The sequence below is a fragment of the Hoplias malabaricus genome, chromosome 10, assembly GCF_029633855.1.
Source record: "Hoplias malabaricus isolate fHopMal1 chromosome 10, fHopMal1.hap1, whole genome shotgun sequence".
NCBI lineage: Eukaryota > Metazoa > Chordata > Actinopteri > Characiformes > Erythrinidae > Hoplias > Hoplias malabaricus.
The window spans coordinates 29117794-29145482 of NC_089809.1; the positions used below are offsets into that span (position 1 = coordinate 29117794).

Here is a 27689-nt window from a genome sequence, read left to right on the forward strand (position 1 = left end):
AAAAAAAAGCAACAGACTCTTGTCCAGCAGTAGCAGATGTAATTACAAAATATACTGAAAATGTTTATTTGTCTCTTGAAACAAAAATCAGGATAAAGTGTTTTCTGCTGTAAACACTGGAGAGTTAAAAACGTGAACAGGAAATACCTTTGAACTTTAGTATTGGCTACATTAAATAAAACTACATGAGATGGCAATAAACAAGGAAATAAAAATAACCTTGTATAAATCAAGTATCAGCTCTCATTTAAATTGTCTAATTTTTAGACTAATTATAAGAAGGGTCAATATACATGTTGGCGGTAACAGGTGAAGTCATAAAGACTGAATATATCTTTCACCAACTTCTTTGTCACCACAAGCAAGGATGGGACACAATTCATCATGCTGTGCCATCATGATACATTGATGGATATAGCCACATGTGCTATGGGGTACTTTGGAAAATAACTGTCACTTAACACACAGTCTGGGGTGGCACAGTGGCGCAGCAGGTAGTGTCGCAGTCACATAGCTCCAGGGATCTGGGGTTGGGGGTTCAAGTCCCACTCCAGGTGACTGTCTGTGTTCTCCCTGTGTCTGCGTGGGTTTCCTCTGTATGCCCCGGTTTCCTCCCACAGTCCAACAACACAGGTTGGTAGGTGGACTGGTGACTCATAAGTGTCCGTAGCGTGTGAGTGTGTGTCACCCTGTGAAGTACTGTTGCCCCCTCCAGGATGTGTTCCTCCCTCACGCCCAGTGATTCCGGGTAGGCTCCGGACCCACCGCGACCCTGAACCGGATAAGCGGATATAGACAATGAATGAACTAATGAATAAATAACACAGTCTGCTGCTGCATCAAGAAGTGCAGTCTGATATTATGTATTATGCAAAGCGGAAATCATGTATTTATTTTGCCCAGAAACACTTGTGAGGCCTCTGTGCCTAAATCATCTCAGAAGGGAAAAAAAAAAAAAAAAAAAAAAAAACTGAGGATGGCACAAAATTTGCTGCATTTCAATAAATATTATTTCATTTTGTAACCTTGGCGCAGTAATGGACTCAGATCTTTGTTTTAGCAGTCATGTTAAAACAGTTACTAAATCTGCAATTTATTAATAAAATAATAATATCAAATAAATATTTTCCTGACTAATCCAGACTTGGCTCCAGTCCAGTCCTGACTCATCTATGCTTTTATATCTAGCAGAATTGACTTCTTTAGTGTCTCTAATCTGGTACACACACACACACACACACACACAGAAAAATAAATAAATGAATAAATACAGCAGTTGATTCAAAATGCAGACTCAAAATAGAGTTCTCACTAGGAGTAAAAGAAGAGATTTTTCCCCTGTTCTTTAATCCTTACACTGTAAACCAGTTACAGAATAGACTTAATGGAACTTTTGCTGGTCTATAAATCTCTTCATGGTGTAGGACCAGCATTTATCAGATATGCTACAGAGGAATCAGCCAAGCAGAAATCTCAGGTCACTACGTACTAGTCACAGTTAGTGCTTCCTCAGGTGAGGAGAAAACATGTAGAAGCAGCATTTAGCTTCTATGCAACTCTTAAATGGAATCAGCTGACAGAAACATTAGAAGAGTCCTGACTTTGAACACTTATAAATCCATTCTGAAAACATTCCTGTTTAAATCATGGTTCAGTTTTCATTCTATAATGGCATATTAATACACTTCCTGTAACTTTTTTAATATATAGCCTTTTTGCACTCTTATTGCACTATTTATTAGCATTAATTGATTGTTTATTTCTAACATTTTAATTGTTTTATGTGAATCATGCAGTTTTTGCTATTTTATTTCTCTACTTTACATTCAGTTCTTAATCTTTCTCCTAAACTTCTTTTATTTGTTATCCCCCTCAGGTTTTTTTTTATCCATTCAGGTTTGTTACTGTATCCTCTCCATTAAGACAAGACTTCTAGGGAGGGATGTGCGATATTTCATGAATGTGAGGGAAGATTGGTATATATCTTTTTTTAATATTTTAACACTTACCCTGTACTGTTTCTGTAATGCACTTTGAATTACCACTGTGTACAAAAGATGAACGGTAAATAAAATGCTTTTGGGAAAAAATGGACGTAGAATTCTATGTGCCAAAGATGAAAAACACCATCCAAAATCTAAAACACATCTAAAACAGCATGGGGTTGCATCAGTTCCCATGGCAATGGTGATCTGTATATTGTGAATGTACCATTGATGAAAAGGCTTATATTAGTATTTGGAGAGACATAAGCTTCAAGATGAATTCCTTTCTCAGAAGTCCATGTTTACTTCAGGCAGACACTGCCAGGCCTCATTCCACATGAGTTACAACATTGTGGCTCTACAGACAGTGTGTACTTGACTGGCCTGCCTGCAATCCAGATCTGTCTTCTACTGAAAATGTATGGTGCATCATGAAGAGCAGAATCAGAGAAATGCAACCACAGACTGCTGAGGAGCTCAAGTCTTAAATATAGCAAGTATGAGTAAAAATTACACCTATCAATCCCCAAATTAAATTCAACATTGAATTCACTGAAAATATTTTCTTAGTTCTTTTGACTGTTAAATAAATGAATTAACAAATTACAGATGTATAGAACATATAGGACTCACAGTTACACTATTACTGTACACGTATATAGAAAAAAAAGATTTATATGTTTAAGAATAATCCTTAAAATGCTATCAGGAAATTACTTACCTACAACAGAGTTTAAAGAAGATATTAATAATGTTTAATAAAATTTAAATGGAAAAAAATAAAACATTTTAATTAAACAAAAGCCATTTTATTCTACATCCTTATCGTTTTCAAAAACTTTTCTATCCAAATGAATATTATAAAAGAAAACATGTATTTTATCCAACACAGATGTACACACCTACCTGCCCTTCACTAACCTCAAATAATTCCTTCCTTTTTTAGTGTGGTCTCTGGTGAGATGGAGAGATGTTGCACCAGTTCTAAAAGAAAGTCATGCTTGATTGTTGTGGAGAACAGCTATTTAGACACAAAAAATATAAGGACAGTGACATGAGACTGAAACAAACATTTGAAATATCAGTCTGTGTGTAATGAATAATTATAATATACAAGTCTCACTTTTGAATGGAATTACTGAAATAAATAAACTTTTTCATGACATTCTAATTTTATGACCAGCAACTGTATGTACAGACTTCCATTTCTATAAGTGCCCGACTGATAAAACGGTGCTGTAAAAAATTCACAGCCTCATTTATTTTGAGTAACACCTTGCTCTGGTGTTCTGGCTTTAATAATCCGGAGATTTTGTCAGTTTTTGTCTACAGTTAAACAAAAAGCTGTGCAGATGTAATTTACTCGTCAGAAAGTCAGTAGCGGTGAATTGTGTCCATGTATTCGTGTCATTATAGGGACAGACAAGATGACTTCCTCTTTGTTAAATATATAATAGAAAACAAAAGGCTGTGCCAGAGAAACATTGTCCAAATATAAAGAAGAGACTACGATAAAGATTCACTGGTGTTCACTGGAAAGAACCAAGTTTTCAAGAATCAGGAACAGAACCCGTTCAAGAACCAGAGTTCCTTTGGTGGAAAAGTGCTGTGAGTGATAGCAACAAATTATTGTTCTGATTGGCTACAAACCTCGCTATCTGATTGGTCCAGCTAAAGCTTTCCTATTGGTCCATCAATTGGCCGTTAAAACAGGGTCTTAAAACTTTTGGAACCTCAGAAATGTTTTCTCTTGCACATTTTAAGCCATTTGAGAGGTACTGATTCACGACATTTTTATTTAACATGCAAATCTTTTTTTTACACATTTAAAAATTATTTCTATATATTATAAATATTTTCTCCACATTTATGAATTAAAATTTTTATTATTGTTGTTTTAAATTTGTGCATTCCAATACATTTTTGGATTTTAATATTACATGTATGTAGTTTCTCAAACACAGTTACAAATTTCGTTACATTTGTGAGTATTGTTTTACAAACTCAATCTTTTTGACCCGGCAAAATCTAGACAGCTGTTACGTAATGCATTCTCTGGTTTGTGCAGGTGCTACCTTAATGAGGACGCAACCCAAATGACCAATAATATGCGTGAGGCAGGCAGAGAAATGTGGTATGGTTCAATGTAGGGGTGTTTGAAATCATATTTGAAGATTCTTCCAGGCATGGATATTGTAAATTTATTGTTATATTTAACATTATAGGTGAGAAGGATATATAAATGTTTCGATCCCCGACAAATGCCCCCCATAATTCGAACCTTGAGCACTATCTGAGGTTCTGAGCTGGAGATGTATAAATGCATCTAGAACCCTAGAGATTAGTGGTGCTCTGCAGCTGGACTATCTTTCCATACATGTAGATAAAAATTTAAATGTCAAAGACTAAAAAAATGAAACTACTATTAGTAATGTTTATTCATTCTATACTATACAGTTTGTGGAAAATAATCAAAACGTAGTGAATTTAATGCATCATTAAACCTAATAGATAAATTGGGACTCGTGTTGCCTTCAGGCTGTATTTTCATTATTATTCAACTTGTAAATATTGGCCTCTAAAGCAGCCACACCTTTCAAGATTGGTGACACATTTTGGTGTCCCTCCAATCCAACAAAAATAAAACAAATTGGAGGTATTTATATCTCTTATTGAGGCAAAACACAAAATACTCTCAACTGCCCAATGTTTTTTGACCTGGTTAGTGCTGTTGCACTATTAGCATAGCAAAAATCTATACACTGTCAGAAAAATTCAATGTGGTGGTACCCTTGAGGGTACATTTTCAGTACCTTTAGTTATGGCTCATAATTGTACCATGTTTTGTATTGATTGGAGATGTTTAAGTCGTGTTGTTTTACACAGTCCTATAATGAAAGGTTAAAGAATGTGCTTTTAGGGAATAGAACTGAACTTTAAAACCACTGTAGTACATTTAAAGGTACATTTACACTGTTTGTGTACATTTTAGACATGCTGAAACACAGAAGTGTAGGCTAGATTCAGTTTTCTTAATCTCTTACTCATTTTTATAAATTTTGGATTTGCATGAATTCCATTTGACGACTGCAGTATAGCATTAGTTTCCTTCCTATAAAATCTCCCACAGTAACATTGTGACAGCTCAGTTAGCACAAAGTTAAAGTAAAAAGTGCCACAATGGACAACTTTGTGCAGAACAAATTGTGACAATATTGTGTTTGCTTGGGCTGCAGTATGTTTCATAACACACCTTTATCTCTATAACACTGTAATATTCTCGGCTGATGTTTTTAGGCATCTGAATATCTGTTTCTTTTTGACTTTTCCATTTCACTGTAAATTTTGGTGTACATGCTAACGCTGAAAACACCTGTATTTCCCTTTTCCATTCCACCTTAAATGGAGCTTCAGTCTGACTCAAGGTTGAACAGAATAGCCAATAAAGGAGAAAGAAAGTGTATGCTTTCAGTTTTGACAACTGAATTGGGTTCATCAGCAGTTCATTTTTCTCATATAGCTTCCAAAATGGAAAAATGTTTAAAATTTAAAGAATTTGTGCAAATTGAGAGACCTAAAGCACCAATTTTTTGTCAGGCCTAAAAAAGGTTTCTGTTCTGCCTTGGGAAGCCTTCTGAAATGATGTCAGTGAAGCTAAAGGAAAACAAAACACAAAAAAAAAAAAAAAAAAAAAAAGAAAAGAAAATAATGAAAGAAGCTGTATGTGTTCTTGGAACATTGGGCTGACCACACCAAAGCACAGATGTCATCATTACTGAATTTGTTTGGATTACTTGGATGGAGAAAGGCCCATATATTTTATTTTTCAGGCTAGGTAATTTCCTGTTAAATATGTGTTTTATATTTTATTTCAGGAACTATAATTGAAATGAGAAAAGTATAATAAATAAAACTTGTAATCACCAATGTGTAAAAAAATCAGAATCAAAAAGCTCTTTACAAATCACTGGTGAAGCTCAAGAACAGCCTGTGAAACTGGTATAACATCTCATGTAGAAAGCAAAGATTAGAAGAGTACAGGAGTGACAGAACTCAGAATGGAATGTGTGAAGAAGAAGTGCAATATTCTTGACTGCCCAAGTCAATCATCTGGTGCAATTCCCACTGAGCATGCACTTCACTTGATGAAGAGAAAACTGAAAATAAAAAACCCTGAAATAATCAGGATCTGAAAGTGCCTGCATTACAGACCTGGCAGAGCATCACCAGAAAAGAAATGCATAGTCTGCTAATGTTTATGGGCCGTGGACAGTAATCAGTTGTAACAGAATGTAATCAGACTTTCATTTGATTACTAAAAAAATAATGTTTTATACAGCATTATGCTAATTTGCTATCTTGTGATAAGTGTAGAGAGACTATGTGATTAAATGACAGATAACCATAGTCTCTGTTGCAGTTCAAACGGACTTAAACAACAAAAATGATAAAACTCTTCATTTACTTACAGACTGCACTTACTGTTATTACAGACTCTAAATTGATTAGAGAAGTGGATTTGGGACTGTAAGTTTGGGGTTTTGTTTATTCATATTGTGTGTTATCACAGGGCGCAAGGCAGGAAGACACCCTGGAGGGGGCACCAGTCCTTCACAGGGTGACATACACTCACACATTCACTTACACACACACACCTAGGGACAATTTTGAGCTGGCAAGCCACCTACCAACGTGTGTTTTTGGACCATGGGAGGAAACTGGAGCACCTGGAGGAAACCCACGTGGACACAGGGAGAACACATCAAGACGTTGGAGCTGTGTGACAGCAACACTACCTGCTGCAGTACCGTGCCACATGACTGCTTCTGTTCTGGAAATAATTACTTAGACAAGTTGTGTTTTCCACAAAGAGTGCATTTGAAAACGAATTTTGTGGGAAAATGCCCAAAACCTCATCTTTATAAAATGCAGTTGTCATGAGAAGTGATAACTTTCGGTCTCAGCTGTAAGAAAATACAGTTTTATGATCAGCATTTACCTATGGTGATTTTTTGTTATTTACCCGAATATTGTGGATGTATTGCCTTAAAATAAAGATGTTCTTTTTTTGTTTTATTGTCCAAAATATTACGTATTCCTTGCACATTCTTTGGCCAGCTCTGTACATGTCTATTGCAGTGATAAATTATTAACTGATCTAGACACCAGTACCTGTCTAGACACAATATGCACTGATGATGATGGCTAATGTTCTGGGTTATCTACAAAAATCTTTAATGCAATCAATAAAATAGCACAGGTTTACAATTACCATACACCCAGACAAACTCAATTTCTGAAAAAAATCATTTGTAATTTCTTTCATTTATTTCTGGTAATACTATCTACAGCATTATGACTAATGATATATATTTGACATATTAAAAAAATGACAATTTCCTAAACCTTTCATTTAGAAAGTAAAAATAAAGGTGTATTGAAATAAGTATTTTTCTCAACATTTGCACAGTATAATTTTTTTCTTATATTTTCTGTAGGTTATTAATCATATAAACTATGCAAATATACTGATAGAAATATTGAGTTGTGAACGTTTTTAAGTTAAAATATGAAAATCTTGACACACTCTTGAGAGTTCTCAGGCACTTTTTAACACCAAAATTGTGCCTTTTATTATATAGCCATTTATTTACTCTTAACCATTTAATTACTGGGAAAGTGCATAATTAAGATGATAAGTTTGATGCTAGTTCAAATTTAAGGGTGAAGTGATAATCAGCATGAAACAATCATGAACATGGGATTCTTGTTCCATAGTGGGGTTTATTAAAGACCTACTGAGTTGTAATGGCAAGGATCTCATTTTATGAGTCTAAATTTAATGTGACATTTTTGTCTCACTTTTTTAATAGTTACAATAGTCTCCTCTTAAAAACAAAACAGAAATTGTGGTGGAAGGAAGACCTGAGCATCTCTCCATAATGTCATTAAGTGGGCACACTGAGCAGTGGTAAGATAAATGATAAATCTTGAGGTTTCTGTGCTAAAAAGAGAATAATTTCACCCCAAGTCAATCATTTTGGTTTAAGCATACTAAGAGGGCAGTGAGGAGAGCATGAAGCAGAGAACACGGTGCTTATTAAGACTCAAATATAGAGACAGGGGCATCATTACCCCTTTTTTGCGTCATTAGGAATCCATTGGCGCAAGAGGCTGGCTGTAGCCCATGTGACGTATCCTTTAGTAACAAAAAGAACACAGAAGGACTGGCTCTTTAGTATAGCAGTGTCCAATATATATATATATATATATATATATAAAGATAGAAGAGATGCTGGACATAAATTTAAAATATGATAAGTTGGTGAATACTGAATATTAAGAAAAATATTCAGTTGGCCAGCGTATATAAAAATCCTTTTTTGTAGTGGTCCTAAGTAATATTCAAATTTTCTGAGATACTGAATTTGGGGTTTTCATTAGCTGCCAGTTTTGATTATCAAATTAAAAGAAATAAACACTTGAAAAAAATGTATATATATATAGATAGATGTTGGACAATGAAACTGAAACACCTGGTTTTAGAACACAATTTATTAGTATGGTGTAGGGCCTCCTTTTGAGGCCAATACAGCGTCAATTCATCTTGGGAATGACATATACAAGTCCTGCACAGTGGTCAGAGGGTTTTTAAGCCTTTCTTCTTGCAGGATAGTGGCCAGGTCACTACGTGATGCTGGTGGAGGAAAACGTTTCCTGACTCCCTCCTCCAAAACACCCCAAAGTGCCTCAATAAAATTTAGATCTGGTGACTGTGCAGGCCATGGGAGATGTTCAACTTCATTTTCATGTTCATCAAACCAATCTTTCACCAGTCTTGCTGTGTGTGTTGGTGCATTGTCATCCTGATACACAGCACCGCCTTCAGGATACAATGTTTGAACCATTGGATGCACATGGTCCTCCAGAATGGTTCGGTAGTCCTTGGCAGTGACGCGCCCATCTAGCACAAGTATTGGGCCAAGGGAATGCCATTAAATGGCAGCCCAAACCATCACTGATCCACCCCCATGCTTCACTCTGGGCATGCAACAGTCTGGGTGGTTAGTTCTTTGGGGATTCTCCACACCGTAACTCTCCCAGATGTGGGGAAAAGAGTAAAGGTGGACTCATCAGAGAACAATACATGTATCACATTGTCCACAGCCCAAGATTGCACTCCGTGCACCATGGCACATCCCTTTCAGACAGCTTCCTCTTGCGTCCACAGTTAATCCTGTTGGATGTGTTTCGTCCTTCTTGGTGGTATGCTGACATTACCCTGGATACTGTGGCTCTTGATACATCACAAAGACTTGCTGTCTTGGTCACAGATGCACCAGCAAGACGTGCACCAACAATTTGTCCTCTTTTGAACTCTGGTACGTCACCCATAATGTTGTATGCATTGCAATATTTTGAGCAAAACTGTGCTCTTACCCTCTGCTAATTGAACCTTCACACTCTGCTCTTACTGTGGCAATGTGCAATTAATGAAGATTGGCCACCAGACTGATCCAATTTAGCCATGAAACCTCCCACACTAAAATGACAGGTGTTTCAGCTTCATTTTCCAAACCGTGTGTGTGTGTGTGTGTGTATATATATATATATGTATATATATGTGTGTTCCTTGCTTCTTTTTCATAATCCACCTTAAATGGGTCCGTTTAAGGGCCTTATTTGCGTTATTCTCTAGCTTCTTATACTCATTTCCACCTCCACATACTTATATTTGCTGTGTTCTATCAAACTGGATTTCTCCATTCCACTTTAAATAGGTGAATATGCGAGGCTTTTCAAACACAATTCTTAATCCTTAATTTGTTTAAAACACACCCAAACCATGGAGAAACACCCATGAATCTGCCTCAAACAATGGTATTTGCAACTTTCAATCATGTTTTCACCTTCTTCGTATAAATCACACAAAACAGTCCTGACACTTTTCAAATGTCGCTATAAAACACACAACCTATGGCGTTTACTGCTTTTAATCTATACACAGGCGTCTGTGCTTCTACATTTTTTCAGAAATGATTTGCTGTTACCTGTTCAGGAGAAAACGAGCCAGCTCTGGTTCTGTTCTGTAGTGTTTCTGCTTCTAAACCGACTCCATTTTTCAAAAACGAGGCCAATATTTCCTCCCAGTTTACACTGTCTCTGGTCATGGAGATTTTTAGAAAGACAATTGGGGCTTTTTGGGCCCAGTAACATATAACATTCACTCTGTTCACTTGGTCATTTCATGGCTGCAAGACACTGTAGACCTGTCAGCGGTGGGTTTGGACTGTAAAATGATTGGACAGAGGTCGGGTCACAGGATCTCCACGGACTGGGCACTTCTCAAAGAGAACACTGTGTCAGCAATGCTATGAGAGGCAGCAGTGTTTTAACCTTTACTGTTTCCTTAAATTGTGATCGCACACCCTGGACATTTTATGACTAAGTACAGTAAATATCCTACAGAAGGCACTTCAGTTGTTTTCATATATGACTCTCCTTCAAGTTAATAAACACTCATGATACTGACATCTAGGGGCTTAATTACATGCAAACACTTATCTCATGGGAGTTGCACATTCTAAAAACAAACAAACAAATAAAAATAAACTACCTTATTATGCAAATAAAGGTATTTGGATTAATTATCCTTATATTATTATCTATAGACTCTAAATGAAATATGCCCCCACCCCTTACATATAAAAATTACATGCCACCATAAATTTAGTTTTTTTATTGATTAACATTTATGGAGCTTTTTTGTAATTAGTGTCCATATACAATGTAAAGTTGTGATGTGATATGATGAACACTCTGGGAAGCACAATACGGAATCCTACATCAGAATTACAAACAACATAAATTAAGTTTAATTTCAGTTTTCACTTCAGCTCATGCATTTGCCTAAAAGTAAAAAAAAAAGAAAAAGAAAAAAAAAACGGAAATAGTACAGGAAGTTCATCAAGAAAAAAAATACAAAATTATTGAAATGATGGAAAATTTCATATTTAGAACAATCATTTATAAACTGTATTATTTCTTTACATGATATAAAATTAAATGTAAAATATTTTATCATTCATCGCTGTTTTTAAACTCCTGTACTGAAAGCATAATTAATCAGATAAAGTAATTAGAAAACAACAACTTGTCAGACCCTAACGGTCATTTGGCTTTGTTAAATCACACACTACTTTCTACTCCATGATCCAGGTTGAAAAATTGAGAATGACCATGCGACGAGTGTAGCGAAGCTCTGAACTGGATGTCAACAAAACTGAAAAGAGAGCAGAGATTAAGTAAGTGGTGAAACATTTAAAGGGTACATATAAGAAATGCAGTTTATCTGACTACTCCTATATTGTCCTTCCTGAACTGGTTACCAATGAAATTCTATATTGGTATTTAAGACCCTATATCAGGGCTCACGAATAAGCAGACCCAGACACTGTCCTATCTGAACATGGACCTGTAACTGCTAAACTATTAAGAGCTGTTTAATTTTGAACAGAGTGTTTGTTTTAAGTGGTGTGACTCTTCTAGTCATTATGATTCAGTTTTAGCGATCCAGGAAATTGCCAGATTAATCGCATGTGTTTCTGCATATCACATGTGAGGCTACTCATCCAATCAGAACTGTACATTATGAGGAGCACTGTGACTCGAATGAGTGACACACACAGGGCAGGGCTCCAGACACTGGTCTTGGCACCAGTAAAAATAGTCCAAGGGACATGAAAAAAATCTTTTGGGACACTTTCGGGATGACAGTGTTGTGTGAGGTAAAACCAGAATCTTTAACGAGAAGGGAACAATTCCTGGTTGAAATTCTAGTAATGCGAGCATGGATTCTGTTTACTGATAAAGTCATTTCCTTGAGCCAATCAGCTTGCTATTAATGGATAAAGTCCCACCCTTCAGCAAAAACTGCCAATCAGATTGCTGAAACTACAAATGTCATAACTTTTTTCTTATGGCATTTGGCAGACACTCTTATTAAAAGCAACTTACAAGCTTACTGGTATTATAGGTAGGCCAATGCAGTGTTAGGAGTCTTGCCCAAGTACTCTTATTGGTGTAGCACAGACTGGTTGCCAAGACCTGGAAATGAACCCAGGTCTCTCACACGAGCTAATGGTGTTACCACTGTATCACACCAACCACACTTAAAATGTGCAATTTTTTCAAAATTACTGTTTTATTTGTATTTTTACTTGAAACAAGAAAAGGACATTTTATTTATGGCACTTTTCCATTGTATGGATCCTACATGACTCTTTTGCCTTTCCACTGGCCAAATCTGGTACCTGACCCCTGGAACCAGGTAAATGGAGACATGTACATCCTGCAGAGTGCTGATTGGCCAGAGAGACATGTCAATCACCACAAAATGCAGAGCTCATTCAAGTCCAGTCGCTTGTTAAATCTCTTAAGTTACAGCAGCTTTCATATTTATTTTTATCAGACTCACAACGGCAGCTCGTAACTGTACTTTGAGGTGTTTTGAAGAGGTTTTTATATGCTCCTTGGGTCAAGGGCAGATGAAAATTGCCAGTGAAAGCTGAACGTGCAACAACAGTGAGAACTGGGGCATGTTCAGTCCAAAAAAAAAATAAATAAATAAAAAAAAACAACACGCAAATACACGATGAGTAAATAGCACCTAACTTTACCACCGTCGTGAGACAGTGTCACTGGCTCCATTTCGTGAGGGAGCCCTGCCAGTGAAAAAGTGATAATGCGATGGAAAAGCACCATTAAAGTATTTGTTATTTTTGATTATTAATAGATGTTGTTAAAATATATTGAAATGTAAGTGAAATTGTAATTTGATTTGACATTTAGTTGTTAACTTCATAAAATTATGCTATAATTTAAGGCAATTTTAATGTACAGCATATGGCACTGATTATAATGCAAGTTATAGATATGTTCTGGACCTTTTCTCAAACTGGACTTTAATGAATTTGAATTACCCCTCCCCTACATGGTATGGCGCCTAGATATATATCTGACCTGCTTAACCTTCAATGCCCCTCTCAATCAGTGCACTCCTCAAACAAACTGTATCTAAACATTCCATACTGCCGGTTCAAGTTCAAAGGTTATTTGCCATGCTTAAAATCTGGAACAGCTTTTCATTTTCCATGAAGCCTTTTCCCACATTTCAAATTTTTAAGAGAAAGGTATAAGTCTATTAACTGACCGGGGGGATTCTTCCTAGAGATTGTTGATTTTTTTTTTTTTTTTTTCCCCCTCTTGGTTTGCTCTATGCTTTTGATTTTCCTAATTGCTTCTTTTATATCCCCACTTTAAATGACTGGAAATTTGTTTGTTTTACACTGTTTTGATCTTTGTTTTTAATTCCTTCTTGGTTCTTCCCATTTGATCTTTCTTAATTTTTTTTAATAATTGGAAGAATTTGTTGGCTTGTCTTGCAAAAAACAAGGAAAGTCAAATTTTGAAAACCTTAACAGACTGGCTGAGGTTTCCTATTGGTTTTCTACTTTCCTATTTGTAATATGAATTTTAAAGAATTAGGTATGCACACTACATACAGTCTGGAAAAGTAGTCATTAGTTTTCCAACTGTATATATTATGTGATTGTACATCATACCAAGATTTAAAGTCTACAGTGTCTACAAACAAAAGATACCTTCCAGCGGTTCCCACACTCATTGCACAGCACAAATGTGGTCATAGGCTCATCAGCACTGCGAGTCTGAACCTGTCCAAAACAAAATTGATTGAGATATTTCATATTTGTAATAGAATAATATAATAAATATTCAGGTTGAACTACTACTACAACCTGATATTGTTTTTATGCAAATTCAAGTCCTACCTGGTTGTAAGTACAGTTCTTTTTCTTGCATTTGCCACACTGCAGCAGGTCAGTAGTGGTGCCCCCAGTCTTGGCCATTTGGTGCTCCCGGATTGCCTCTTGGGTCATAACATTTCTTAGCTGCTTCAGCTCATCACTTGCCATCTCCTAATTACCAAAGTATATGACAGAGATTAGCCTAAAAGCACTTTATTGCTGCAATCGTTTTGTGTTTACTACATCTGAAGGGTAAAGAAGACCAAGGGGTTTTCAGTAAGTTCACATCCATTGAGTTCCACATACTAACACTCAATCAAGCAAGTTTTCTGATTTGTATGTACTTATCTTGTCTAAAGGGTACTATATGGTCTATAGAATGTGTTTACCTTGAAATTGAAAAACAAAATTGTGGTCTCTGCCTTTGTTTTTTACCCAAAATTATAACTTAAATATATGGGCCCACATACTTACAGTCTCTAGTTTAGAAACTGCATAGCCAGGATGTAAATGGGCTGTTTTTAATATCTGTGTCTTAATTTGACAATGTTTGAGTACATAAATATGTAAATATGCTTTTATATAAAACTGCAAACCCACAAAGTGTTCTGTTGTGTAATATGGGACCTAATTAGGTTCTGTACCTCCGCAGTCATGGTCGCTATGCGAGTCAACTCAATAGCTCCACCTAGAACATTCTTGCGCAAGTTGGGATTCTTAGGATCTTTCAGGTTGCTGATGCGGCTACGTACTCGGTTTTTATATTTCATATCTGTAGCTTTAATTTCCTGGTAGATATTTAAGGAGAAATGGGCAGTTAAGGTGGCAAACCAATATTTTGTAGTTGCAGAAATTCACTAGAAAAAATTATAAGCAATGTACCGTGATACAGAAACAACATATTTTGTTGCGATATATCAATAAAAATAAAGGGAACATTTTAATTTAATTTATACCTGTTATACTGACAGAAGTGGCTACCACAGACTAATTCAAAGCAATGGAATGCCTCTTTCCCCTTTTTCCCCAGACATAAAGCTCACATAAATTGCGAGGATGAGGACACTGAACCTACACGTGGGCACAGTATGAGTTTAAGAACATGAATCTTCATAGCTAAAAAAATGTGCCATAATCACCTATTTACACAGAACAGTGTACATCATTTCACTAAAATATCTATCTACCTATCTACCTAGCAAAGGCAAAAATGTAAACAAGCTACTGCTGTTTTTCTTTTGTTTTGGTTTTTTTTTTTTAATTTCCCTGACATTTTGATTTTTCTATTTACATGCTACTACTAGAAGCAGACGATATGTTCCTTAGAGATCATTCATTTCTGCCATAAACATAATTTTATGGGGCATACATTTGCTTCTTATTCACAATTTCTGCATTCAAATGTTTAGCTCCAATTTAAATGGGTACGTTTACGAGGCTAATATTGGCAATATTCACTAGCTTCTTATTTAAACTTTCTATTCCACTTTCAAGACTGAAGTTAGTTTTTAAAACACAACCCTTATTCTTCACTTGTCATTTAAAACACACAAACCACAGACTTTACACGATTAATCTATACATACATGCCTGTATTTTCATTTATTTTATTACTTACTTACCTGTTAAAAAGAAAATTAAATTACTTCTTAGCTAACATCCCTCTTATGGTCTTGCTGAGCTCTAAGCTGTCCTTATATTTCAAATGCATTGCAAGTATTTGCTTTCATTCTACTCCGTCTGGTCATAAATAAATTGCATAGTGCTCCTTTAAGTAATTTCTTTATACATTTATTAAGAAACATTCACATAATGTGGTCTCTGTGTTTAATGGTCTTAGAAATATAAACATATATAAAGCAAATAGTTATTTATGGTGTGAATGTGAAAGTGGTGATAAAGAGATTATAACATTAATATAAATAACTAAGGTATATCAGAATGTCATTATATAACATAAAAAGGATATGATCCTCAATTTCAGCTCCCATGGCATCACAGTTCGCCCCATAATCTTTGTAGTCATCTAGAAACAAAGTAGAGGATTTCATGCAATTGTAAATATTCAGTGAAAATCATATTAGCAAAATTAGCTCACTGGGTTTGAGTATGTGTTTTATCCTGTTGTTACCCACCATCTGTGCGTAATGCAGCTGACAGCATTTCAATGCATTTGTCTCTGATGGAGTCTCCAGTGAGTAAGCGAGGGGAGAGGGGTCCAGCACCAGAGCTGAAGGAGGGGGACATTGGGCTGGTGGGTGTGGTGGGTGTCCTTGGGGTCTCAGGTTTACTTTTGCTGTTCAGTAAAAAAGAAAACACTAGACTTATTTTCATTTATTTTGCTGTGCATCTGTGATATAATGTTACAGGCAGTATTTGTGGAGTATTTAGTGGCTGGCTGACTAACTTAACTGTACCTTTCTCAATTTTGGAAATCCTGTCTGAGCAGTATAATGACTCATTGTTTATTATAAAAGAAAAAAAAAGATTAATTATTCATTACAAACAGTTCCATTTGACCAAAACCTCTATACCTCTGGGGCATAAACTGCTGGCAGGGCTAACACTTAGACACTGTGTTGGTTCATATTAATATTTGGGGATTTTCCTAACGTTTCCTAATGATGTAATTGCAATTTATTTAGATCATTGTTCATAAATTAAGCTCTATGCTTTTTCTGTTGCCAGCACATTCTTCCTAAATTCAGATTTGAATCCTGGATTCAGTGTGACAGATTGCCAGTTCACAAGCTCTGCCTTATTAGGTTCCATTTCCCTAATTAAACCATGTCAAAGCTTGAAAAGGACCTGTGAAATTCTGCAAATGTAAATACAAAAATAAAATGGAACCAGCTGGGATTTTTATGAAAATAAGACATCATATGATTTAAAAATTGAACTCTTTAAACCTTAATTTCCGCCTAAAATTGATTGATCCTCCAGGCCAAAACATGTTTACCGCCAGTTTACATGGTAACCTATTAAATCAAACTCTGTACCTGAAATCTAGTCTAGTACACTCCTTCTAGTTTGCCACACAGAAATGTAGTAATCTGCTGAAATGATTGTTGGGTGATCAGAAAAATCAGAAATGATTGAGATGTGAAGTGAAAAATCAGACATCACTTCATACCTATGTTCAGCCTTATGCAATAATTTCTTTTTGGATTTATTGTCCACCAGAAAGAATGGAACCAAAGCCAATTCACATACACAGTGGATGTGCATGTAAAACAGCCATTTCCAAGTCTGTCCTGCTGTTCCTAAGCACTGCAATTATCATATTTTTTCTGATCTTACATGCCTGAGTCAAGTCTGTGACTAGGTACAGAAAACACAAGTTTTCTGAGTTAAGTTCAATGAGTAGAATGGACTAAAAAGTGGGAAGTGTGTGGTCCCACAAGGGTCACAGACACTGGTCAGAAAAGCATCTTACACCTATTTAAAAAAAAAAAAAAACATTTCTGAAAAAAGGCTTAAGCTGCAACCAACCACTAGCAGCACTCACTGCAGTAAACTGCCTCTCATCAAGTGGGAGATTTTAAAAAGGAATGAAGGCCAAAGAGGAATTAAGCCTGGAATAATGTGAATAGATAATAACAGTACCGTCCATCATTGCTGTCTGTGGACATCTTTCTCTGTAACACTCCTGAGTGATTTGATTTAGTGCCATGAGACTCCCTTCTGGAAAACACAAAAGCATAAAGCAGCCCTTTATTATTCATTACTGTTCTTTGTTAATTAATTATCATCCTATTGAATCTGACATAAATTATGTATATATGAACTCTCTGAGGTTAGATGTCTCTGTATTAGTGTTAGAGATCACAGTAAAGTAACTAAAGCGATAAAGGTGAGTAACTGTCCTTGCCTTTCTGCTGAGAGCTTTCTAGCTGGTGGTGAGTTGGAAGTTTTTAAGTTTGTTGAGTCCCTCCTAAAGGAAAAGGGTAAGAAAATATTTCTCCTCTAAAGGGTGGAAAAATTAGCAAACGTTTGGCAAGAATTTGTGAAATGAGACTATAAGACCTTATACCTTTGAAATTTAGAGTCACTTGTCTGTTGTCCTTGACCAGACTTAGAATCAGTGGAGTCTTTCCTGCAATAAAAAAGAGAATAACGCCAGATATATGAACCTAAAATACATTCTAGATGAATAGATTCTTGACCTGTTACTAGAGTAGTCACAAAATATTATATAAAAGGCCTGTACATTCTTGTATTGTGATGTCTGTTCTGACTGGCTCTCCTATATTGTGCATAAAAACAGTCCAGACTGTAACTGCAGTCTTATTAGATGGACAAATAAGGCCTGTTGTCCTATTTTTCAGATGAGGGTTAAGGTTTTAGGGACTGAGAATTGAAAGGTATGCTTTAAAACCTCAGCAGTGTTTACATTATATATCATCAGACACTTGTTTGATATGTTGACTTGTTTGGTTATTTAATCTCTGCTAAACATTTTGGTTTGTACCTCTCTCTCTTGCCATCGTGCAGGGTCTTTTTAGCAGGCTGTTGTTTGAAATCTGTGGAATCTTTTCTGGAAAGAGTACATGGGAAGAAATTACAAAACATCTTTATAATGAAAATTCCTTATGAACATGTTTAAAAGGCGTGAGCTATTATGTGATATTATTACTAGCATGCACTGATGCTGCCCTCTGTCTTTCATTCATAGTGACAAACATCTATGCCAACCTTTCTTTCTTCATTTCTGTAGATGGCCTTTTGTGTGTCTTACTGTTCCCCAAATCTCTGCTGAAAAAAAAAATTGCATTACTTCACCTCCAGCATAAAATCTCAACATTGCAGGTTATAACACTCTCTTTCTTGAGTAAGTTGAAACTTAAAGAAAGAGCTCCTTTTAAAGGACTTTTATCATTCCTGCTGGTGCAAATTGCACAAAATCTGACAGTGAATGTAAAGATTTACTGGATACATTATATGTGTCCAAACATGTATAGATGCCCCTTACATTAGTGAAATAAACTATTTAAAACACACAAATGTGGACCCAGACATTCAACTGTGTAGATCCAGGTCATATAATCAGCACAGAATAACTAAAAAAAAAATAGCAGCTGCACATTAGCTTAAGGTCACCTAGCTCAAGTAGAGGGGAACAAAGCCCACCAGCATTGGGCTGTGGATCAGTCAAACTGTGTTCTCTGAAGTGATGAAGCAACATCTGACAACTCTGAGATGAGCTGGAGTGGCGTTAGTAATTCTAACATCAGTACCTTACCACACTTATACTCTCATGGCTGATGAGCTTCAGCATACTAAAACACAATGCTTAATCTCAAGCCTCCAACTGTGCAGGAGCACTATGGTAAATAGGAGTCCAGTCAGTCCAGAAAACATGTTAATGCATTACATGCAGCAGACCTGTCTTTCCTGTGTTCAGGTGGCCTCTGCTGTGTTGTTTGTTTTGAAGCTGGTGTGTCTTTCCTACTGGTGTTATTAAAAGAAATATATCTATTAGTTTAATATTTAAAAACACTTCAAATCTTAACCAGTTTCTTTGAATAACAAAACTACACAACACAAATAAACAAGACACCATGCTGGGGGCAGACCTTTCTTTTTCTTTGTCTTTCTTCACATCTAATAAGGGGCGTTTTGTAGGCGTGGGGGGATGAAATTGAAGAGGAAGAGGAGGAATGGGAGCATCAGGATCCACAGTCCCTTTTCTAAACAACAACATACATTTAACTATTGAACATACAGTCAGTACTTTCATAATCCCTGTGCCATGCTGCTAGGTATGTAACATGAATAACAGAATCTGCCACACTACACATTTAACACTACAAATGTGTTTTCCCACCACTCACATTTTAGCAAAGCAACAAAAGGACAAAAACAATCTGAACAGAGAAACGATAAAATAAAATGCACCACGTGTGCAGTACTGTGGGAATAACTAAGATTTGATCCATTTCCAAAGTATGTGTGCTATTTATATTTCTCCTAGGTCTCAAAGAAGTACTTTAATGTAATGTTTTTCTGATGGTGACCATTTTGGTCGTTTAGACTCCTCTACTATTTTTAATCGTTTCTTAAACCCAAGGTTTCCTGTTGATTTCACTTAAGTGCTAATCTAATCAAATATCCAAATTTCTCAGAAAAATATCATGAAAATGATTCACTAGTTCCTGAAGCAGGAAGGCAGAACTTGCAAAGAAAGAATAGTTGTATCTGAATTTTGCACAGAACCGTACATAAAGCTAGTAAGCGTTTTAGATCAAAGAAAATAAACAAATAAAAAACAAAAATATATCTAGTCCTGACCTTTCTATTTCTTTGTCTTTCTTCATGTCTGTTAATGGGCGTTTTGTAGGAGGGGGAGGATGAAGGTGAAGAGGAAGAGGAGGAATAGGAGCATCAGGATCCACTGTCTCCTTTCTGAACAACAAACAATGACTTACTAAAAAATGGATCAGTTATATAGCCTTAACTGAAACAGTTATTGGCTTTTTGGTATGTTACTCATTCAACTACCTTATAACTGCATCTGTAGTGTTATACCACTAATATAAATCTCCAATCACAGCATGCCACATACAGTTTAGCACTGAAGCAAAAAATTAATTTTGTAAAGTATTATCAAATAAAACAACTTAAAACTAACATATTACATATACACCTATAAGCCAAAACATTAAAAGTTTACACTGTGCTGAGAATAATCCTTCACCCAAGGATTCATCCATTTGTTTGTGAGCCTGACCATTGAAGAACAGGATGAAAGGTGGTTAACAAGGTTAAACAGCAACAGATGGACTACAATCTGTAATTGTACAGCTACAAAGTGTATCTATTTGGTCAATGGAGGTGATAAAGTGGAAATTGGTGTAGACAAATTGGGTAATCTAAAAGTTATGGCTGGTTCAAATGTTTACCATGCTGTTAGCAGCAGTGAGCCTGACTGTTTTAATTAGCTTTTTTCAGTGTTTGGGTTTAAAGAATCACACTAATTGTGTTCTGTCGAGGGATGAAACAAAGACAGGACCTAAGCTGCATGTAAATATACAGAAATGTTCCTCAAATGAATTGTTTACAAATCCAGGTCACAAAATCACACTCTGCTTTTACACTTTCAAGGTCATCCATGAAAAAACAGAACATTATCAGCTGAGACTGAATCCTTGACCTCTTGGGGCATGGCCAAGTCATCTGTCCATTGTTTACATAATGTGCAGAATAGTGTTACTAACACTGTAGCTTTTGACACAATGCTGAAAATGTGACTGACTACAGTAAGAAAAATTATTAATATTGGTGATTACATTATCTTTCATGAGTCTTGCATTGCAGTATTAAGTGATGAGACATAATCCACTTTGTCCAGTACTATTACTGCATCAAATGGAAAGTATATTTGATATTACATATGATTGCCAAAAGTAGCCATAGAAAATTTATGAACATTTAATGAGAATGTTGATTCAGTAGATCAGCCAGTCAGCCCAGGACCTGAGTACTACAGGCCTTTTGAGCACACTGGAATTCAAAATCTAAAGTTAAACAATTGAGTTTGTGGTGGCAACATTAACCCAACGAGGAGGGGTGGGGTGATAAAAAGTTGGAAGGTAGTTGTCAAGCATTTCAAATATAGAGAAGCATGGTGGTGGCAGCACTATAAAATGTGAAAAGGGCACTGACTATCAAAGAACCACTGCTGTAAATTAGCAGTGATTCCTGGTGTAACCAATAGGAAATGATGATTTAACAAGGAAACAAATAATAACTGACAAGGTGGGAAAGGTTATTCCCTCTCACTTTTAACGTTCACATACTCTATATTTCAAAACATGCAGACATTAGGAAAAATGATTAAGATAAAGTGCCAAATGGTTACTGTGAGCACCTCTTAACTACCAGTAACTGTTACATGCTAGCAAATAATGCATTTCAAACAAGACCTCTCTTTCTTCATCTCTAACGCTGATTGTTTCTGTGGAGCAGGATGCAGATGAAAAGGCAAAGGTGGAAATGGGGCATTAGGATCTGGGGCCTTTTTCCTAAGTGGGAAAAGAAAGAGGTTGGTTCTCTTGTTCACTGATGAAGAAATAAATATATTTTATGTCTTATAATATAACTTGCAACGTAAGTGGCCAGCAAAAACTAGCATTTTCTTCTAAAGGTACAATGTATAAATGCAGGTTGAGGATGAGCATCATGGTAAAAACGTTTAACCACATGATTACTGTAATAGTTCAACACATTATGAAAGCAACACATGCTGACCTCTCTTTTGGAACCTCTAGAGAAGGATGCTTAGGAAGAGGGGGAGGAGGAGGTGAGGAACGATGAGAGTGTGAATGCTGAGAGGAAGTAACGGGCAGTGTTTCTTGTGCATCTCTATTGAAAATATATACAAAATCCTTAAAAATCAATCCATCAGGTGTATTCTTCTATTTTTAATGTCTTTGTAATTTTAAATTATTATTATTATTTTATTCAAAGTACAGTCATGCACTTTATCACACAAAAGCACTGATGCTAACCTGTCTTTCTTCACATCAGTCTTTTTAGGAATACGAATATGATGAGGAAGAGGATTGTGAAGATTGAGAGGATAAGGACAACTTGGAGGCTCAGCAACATCTTTCCTGGATAATTCAATTTGTTTTGAGAAGCTCAAAAACAAACATGGTGGCAAAGTCTGAAAATACCTGGGTCAATAACTAAAACAGATCATCAGCTCTTTGCAAGACTTCTCAATATAATATAATTATTCCACTAATTTTTTATTCAATAAGGACATTAACACCTAAAACCTAAATCTAATACTATGAATATACAGCAGTAACAAAAATGTATTCATTTTTTATAAAAAGCAAATATTTAACCACATAAAATTAAGCATTTCCTTTAGATAATGTAAAATTTCTAACTTATATAACTTTTGTGCATGCATATTTTCAAAATATTTTGCATGCGAACTGTAAAGAAGATCTAACCTCTCCTTCTTTACTTCTGTAGATGGACGCCTTGGATGAACAAAATGGAGCGGAGGTGGAGGTGGGAAAAAATCAACGGGAACATCTCTCCTAAACAAAATTGCAAGCATTCATTTACAACCCACTTACACAGTTGTTGGCATGCAACATCATGCTGTATTCTGAGAGGCCAGGGGCAATACACTCAAGCTATTTAGAAAGTGAGTGCAAGAAAAGTCATGCATGAGTAAAGGCATATCTAAAATATTACATCAGGTCAGTCACAGATTGCACACGGGTGTTAATCTCAGACCAAATTCAACACATCATTCACTCATTTGTTTATTGTCTTAACCGCTTATCCACTTAATGGTCACAGTGGGTCCGGAGCCTACCCGGAATCACTGGGTGGAAGACAGGAACACACATTGGAGGGGGCGTCAGTCCATCACAGGGAAACACACACTCATACCTATGGGCTCTTTTGAGAAGCCAATTCACCTACCAACAAGTGTTTTTGGACCATGGGAGAAAAACAAAGCACCTAGAAGAATCCCATACAGACACGAGGAGAACACACCAAACTCCTCATAGACAATCTACTGGAGCAGGGCTTGAATCCACAACCCCAGGACCCTGAAACTGTGCGACAGCGACACTGCATGTTGCTCCAACATGCCTCTCTTCAACACATCATGAAATCACAAATTTCACAACGACTGATTTATTTAGATATTGATATGGCAAAGAATGATCTTAAATAAGGCCACAGGGTTTCTAATGCAACACTATCCTTTTGACTCCTAATCAGCACCCCATTGTGGAGAGTGTTTAGCCTGCTAATCATAAGTGAGTGAATGAAATGTGTTTATGTGAGTTACAAGCCAGATTGCGCTAAGAAATAAGAAATAAAAAAAACAAACAAATGTGACTGGAGGAACTCTCTTTGCAAAAAATATAAGACAGTATAAAGATAATAAATCTCTATCAGAGTTCTGGGAGATTATGTCTTGGAATAGGTACCAAAAACTGCCTTCAAAAGCCTGATGCATTTTTACACCTCTAATGTTGCAAGACCAAGTTAATATTAATATTATATTCACCAGAATTTCTCAAAGCAGTCCTGAGGGACCTCAAGATTGTCCAAATTGTTTTGCTTGATTCCAAATTTCATCATATCAGGAAAGAGAGACAATACACACCTACTGAGGGTCTCTGAGGACTGGTATGGAAAGCACTGAATTAAAAAATTCCAAAAGGTCACTGTGCGATTAAAAAGAGCACCACCACTGCACTGTGTATGAATAAAGTTCAGTTGCTTAGTTACTGTTAGACATTTATATAAATGTAAATTTCATTCAGCTGTTTTGTGTTTAAGAACTTAGAAATGATGCAGTGGAACCAAAGTGATGTCATGCTAAATGTTGAACACATTCCACAACCCTAACCTCTCCTTCTTTACTTCCACAGGTGAACACTTAGGATGAGGAGTATGATGTGGTGGTGAAGAATGAGAAAAGACCCTGGAGTTGAAAACATCCTTCCTAAAGAACATAAGAACTCTTAATTCTTTTCAGTCCTTTTTACTTTATTAAGAGCTACACAGAAATGAGAGATGTCTCACCTATCCTTCTCTTTTGCATGATTAATTGAGTGTTTCTCCTTTTTGTGGTCACTTTCTTGCCTTTCTTTCTTTAACTCTGCCTCTTTTTTGTCTTTTCCATGTTTGTCAGTAAGCTTCTTATGAGAGTCTGGAACAGGTTTTGGGCTGATAGAACAAAGAGATTAGATTTGGCAATATATGCATACATATTTTTTTCTGTTTGTGATCTATTGGTGTGAACTATAGTACTGCAGAAAAATCAAGTGCCTGAGGAAATGACATTTAAAAGCAACTATTTCTCACTTTAAAACAGTAGATAGAGCAAAAGTAGACAAAGCCAAGAAAGACAGTTATATATACTGTCCTTAGGTCTTAAATGCCTTTGGCCTAAGGCTTTTACACAGTGCTGTACATATCACAGTCTTACCTTTCTGAGGAGAATGATAGTTTTACTTTCTTGTAAAATCACCAACATGCTTTATGTTCTACTCTAGACTCACCTTGACTCTCTGTCAGGAGAAGGCCCACCAGATGACTCTGTTTGTTTACTGCTATCACTCCCATTCTTTAACTCATCTGGCCTTTCATCCTTGTGAGGATGGCTAGATTCTAGCAGAGATGTAAAAGACAAATTTTATTCATTTCTCATAACCAACAACATGTATCTCCATTTTCCCATATTACTTAAATTCATCTGCACCATTTCAACACACAAGATATTTGCAATTTGTTACATTTTCATCAAGAGTGGTGAAAATTTATTAAGGTTAAACAGTCTCCTTTAGATTAGCTAACATCTGAAGTTATGTTTTTTCTACTTCTTTAAAGCTGACATTTTTGGACATTTTTTGGGCCAATGATTACTATTTACAAAGACAACAATGAACCAAACATAGCTGCAGACACCATACCCAAGAGTCTCTTCCAGTTTTTGATGAGAATCTTTGCAAGGGATACTACATCTTCATCTGTGCAATGCTTCCGTATGCCATTGACAGACATCCCAATCCTTGTGTCCTGTGTAAACATTCAGGACATAGCCAGACAGTAAATCTTAATGGAATAATTTCCATAAAATAACAAAACACGATCATTCATTTTCATTTTGTCAGATGATTATCTGATTTTTAACATTTCCTGATCTGAACAGCTATAGCTTGACTAACCTTACCTGAAGTAATTTAAGGGTCATGTTGAAATTTTTCAGCTCCTTCAACAAATCAACTGCACCTTCCTGCATGGATAAAACACATATATACACATTATAACACATATCATTACACCAACTACATGGCCAATTGACTTGCTCACTGTTTCTTCATGAATCAGGGGTGTCTACAGGAAGTCTACTTTTGCTGCAATACTGCTGTGAAGTCTTGTTTATGTTTACTAACAAAAAGTTTAGTGAAGTACTGATGTTGGATGATGGAGTTCTGAATCATTAATATTTCTCCAGTAATATTAGTAATATTAGAACTACTAGTGCAAATGTAAAACGGCAAAAGCGAGCTACTAAAGTACTAAATAACATAAAACTTTAGTGAAAATCTAGTTACACCTATGCACGGGAACTGGAGTTGTTGGGAGTTCTACACATACTTTTGGACATGTGGAACTTTAAGTTATTTTAATATAAACACATTATTGATTACTGATAAAAAACAAACAAACAAACAAACAATAGAAGTCTCACTTTCTGATCATGAATACATTTTTTATGACCCACGACCACTAAATGTCCTTTTATATAAAAAATTACTATGTAAAAAATAAACTATAAATGCACAAGGTTAGGATAAGCTTAACAATTTATATCATATCTAAACGTAAATATAACTGTTTTAAATTAACGAGTTACTATTATTCACTGTAATTAATACGAACTTCTGTCATTCTGGCGCAATCAGGAAACGTGCAAAAATGTTCAACAAAAACATACGCGCCAAAGTACTGATGAATACGTAATAACACTGTAATAAATGCAGTTATGCTGCAGTTACAGCTTTCCGCGTGTTTACGTTGAGTCAGAAAGTGCAGCAACATCTGCACTGTTCACTGCTCTCGGACACCTGTTGAACATTTGCGCGTCGCCACTCGCTCATAATAACACTACCATTCAGCAACACGACGAAGACAAACTACTTTCTCACAGTGAAAACAAACAAGAGAGAGCCACGAGTCAACACAGCACAGAAGTACCAACACCCATACACACAAGAAACGTGGAATCCGAGAGAGAAACGTAAACAAACGCTACGAAGAGTCTAAATCCATTCCTCACCATGTTATTTCTAGACACCATCTTGTCTAGCTTTTTAGCAATCCGCACGAGCTCCTCCTCGCGGGTCATCGTGTGCGCATGGGTCACGCTTTCAGTACAAGGTCGAATGGACACTTAGGACTTTGCAGCATGAAAAGAAAACTTTCAAAACACGTGAAATATAAGAAGTTTTGTTTTCAGCTTGAACTTGCTCCTGCACCGTCTGTCAGGCCGAGGGGCGGGGCTCGAGCCACACAGCCTGTCAATCAAAATGCCCTGGACTCTGTCCAGAGACCAAGAATAGCTACAGTATCAGACGCTAAGCTTCAGAATACACTCAGAGGCGTACTGTGCAAAGCTTTACTTTACAAACTATACACTATTGTGCAAACAGTAAATTCACGTCTCATGTAGGCTTTCTCTAACGTGTCTAGAGCACAAGCCACAACAAGGAAGCACAAACTGGCCTGAGCAAATCTTTACTTTAAAAAATGTAAACTGTCATGGAAACAACAAATCCAACTTTTAAGTACGGTTTCCCACGTCCAACATGTCTAGAACAGAGGCCACATCAAGGTCACAAACTTTTTTTTTTCTTGGACTACCAAATTGCTCTCAGTGAAAAAGGTACTGTAGAAGTGGGCCTACATTAGTGTCACTAAAGGTACAAAGAGTGTAAATGTACATTTAAACGTACAACAGTAGTTTTAAAGTCCATTTGTGTTCCATTAGATTAAGACCACTCTTCGATAATAGAAGGCCATTATATTTATCAAGATTTTCTCTCATACACAACCGAATGTCCTCTTCATTATGGTATTGGTCTGTGGGCCTGAAATGAATTGTTCAGTGGTATATGCTTGCACTACAAATGCCTTATGTTCTAAAATACATTACGGTCCAGAGCTAAACAACTGCCCAGCAGAAGGCAGCATGGTGTCAAGTATCAGCTCACATTTCTTCAAGAATTTCAGGAGACTCTTAGACAACATCATTATTATTTACATATTCCTTGAGTACTTGAGTATTTCTTCTGTGAAATAATAATTGCTTAGGTAAAATTAAAAG

At 36.2% G+C, this 27689-nt stretch overlaps 1 protein-coding gene and 1 long non-coding RNA gene across 7 annotated transcripts; both read right to left on the reverse strand.

Annotated features, from left to right (window-relative positions):
* Positions 1-248: 248 nt before the first annotated feature.
* LOC136708076 (uncharacterized) lies at positions 249-10177 on the reverse strand. Its single transcript, XR_010804312.1, has 3 exons — positions 10037-10177; positions 2907-3006; positions 249-772 (listed from the first exon to the last, which is right to left on the reverse strand). It is a non-coding gene; the product is annotated as an uncharacterized lncRNA (long non-coding RNA).
* Positions 10178-10739: 562 nt separating this feature from the next.
* Positions 10740-26844, reverse strand: tcea3 (transcription elongation factor A (SII), 3). Of its 6 annotated transcripts, XM_066683978.1 has the most exons (24): positions 26643-26844; positions 25533-25595; positions 25273-25378; positions 24862-24970; positions 24383-24526; positions 24207-24302; positions 22780-22869; positions 22324-22428; positions 22064-22177; positions 21739-21837; positions 20105-20218; positions 19390-19503; positions 19199-19264; positions 18509-18568; positions 18285-18350; positions 17847-17909; positions 17685-17747; positions 17420-17497; positions 15949-16109; positions 15778-15839; positions 14458-14607; positions 13838-13984; positions 13649-13720; positions 10740-11268 (listed from the first exon to the last, which is right to left on the reverse strand). In XM_066683978.1, the coding sequence occupies exons 1-24, from the start codon at positions 26709-26711 to the stop codon at positions 11260-11262; spliced, it is 2220 nt and encodes a 739-aa protein (XP_066540075.1). In that variant the 5' UTR covers positions 26712-26844; the 3' UTR covers positions 10740-11259. The 6 variants fall into 6 exon arrangements, with proteins under 6 accessions (XP_066540075.1, XP_066540076.1, XP_066540077.1 ...); XM_066683979.1 differs by lacking the exon at positions 24207-24302; XM_066683980.1 differs by lacking the exons at positions 19199-19264; positions 19390-19503.
* Positions 26845-27689: the final 845 nt, after the last annotated feature.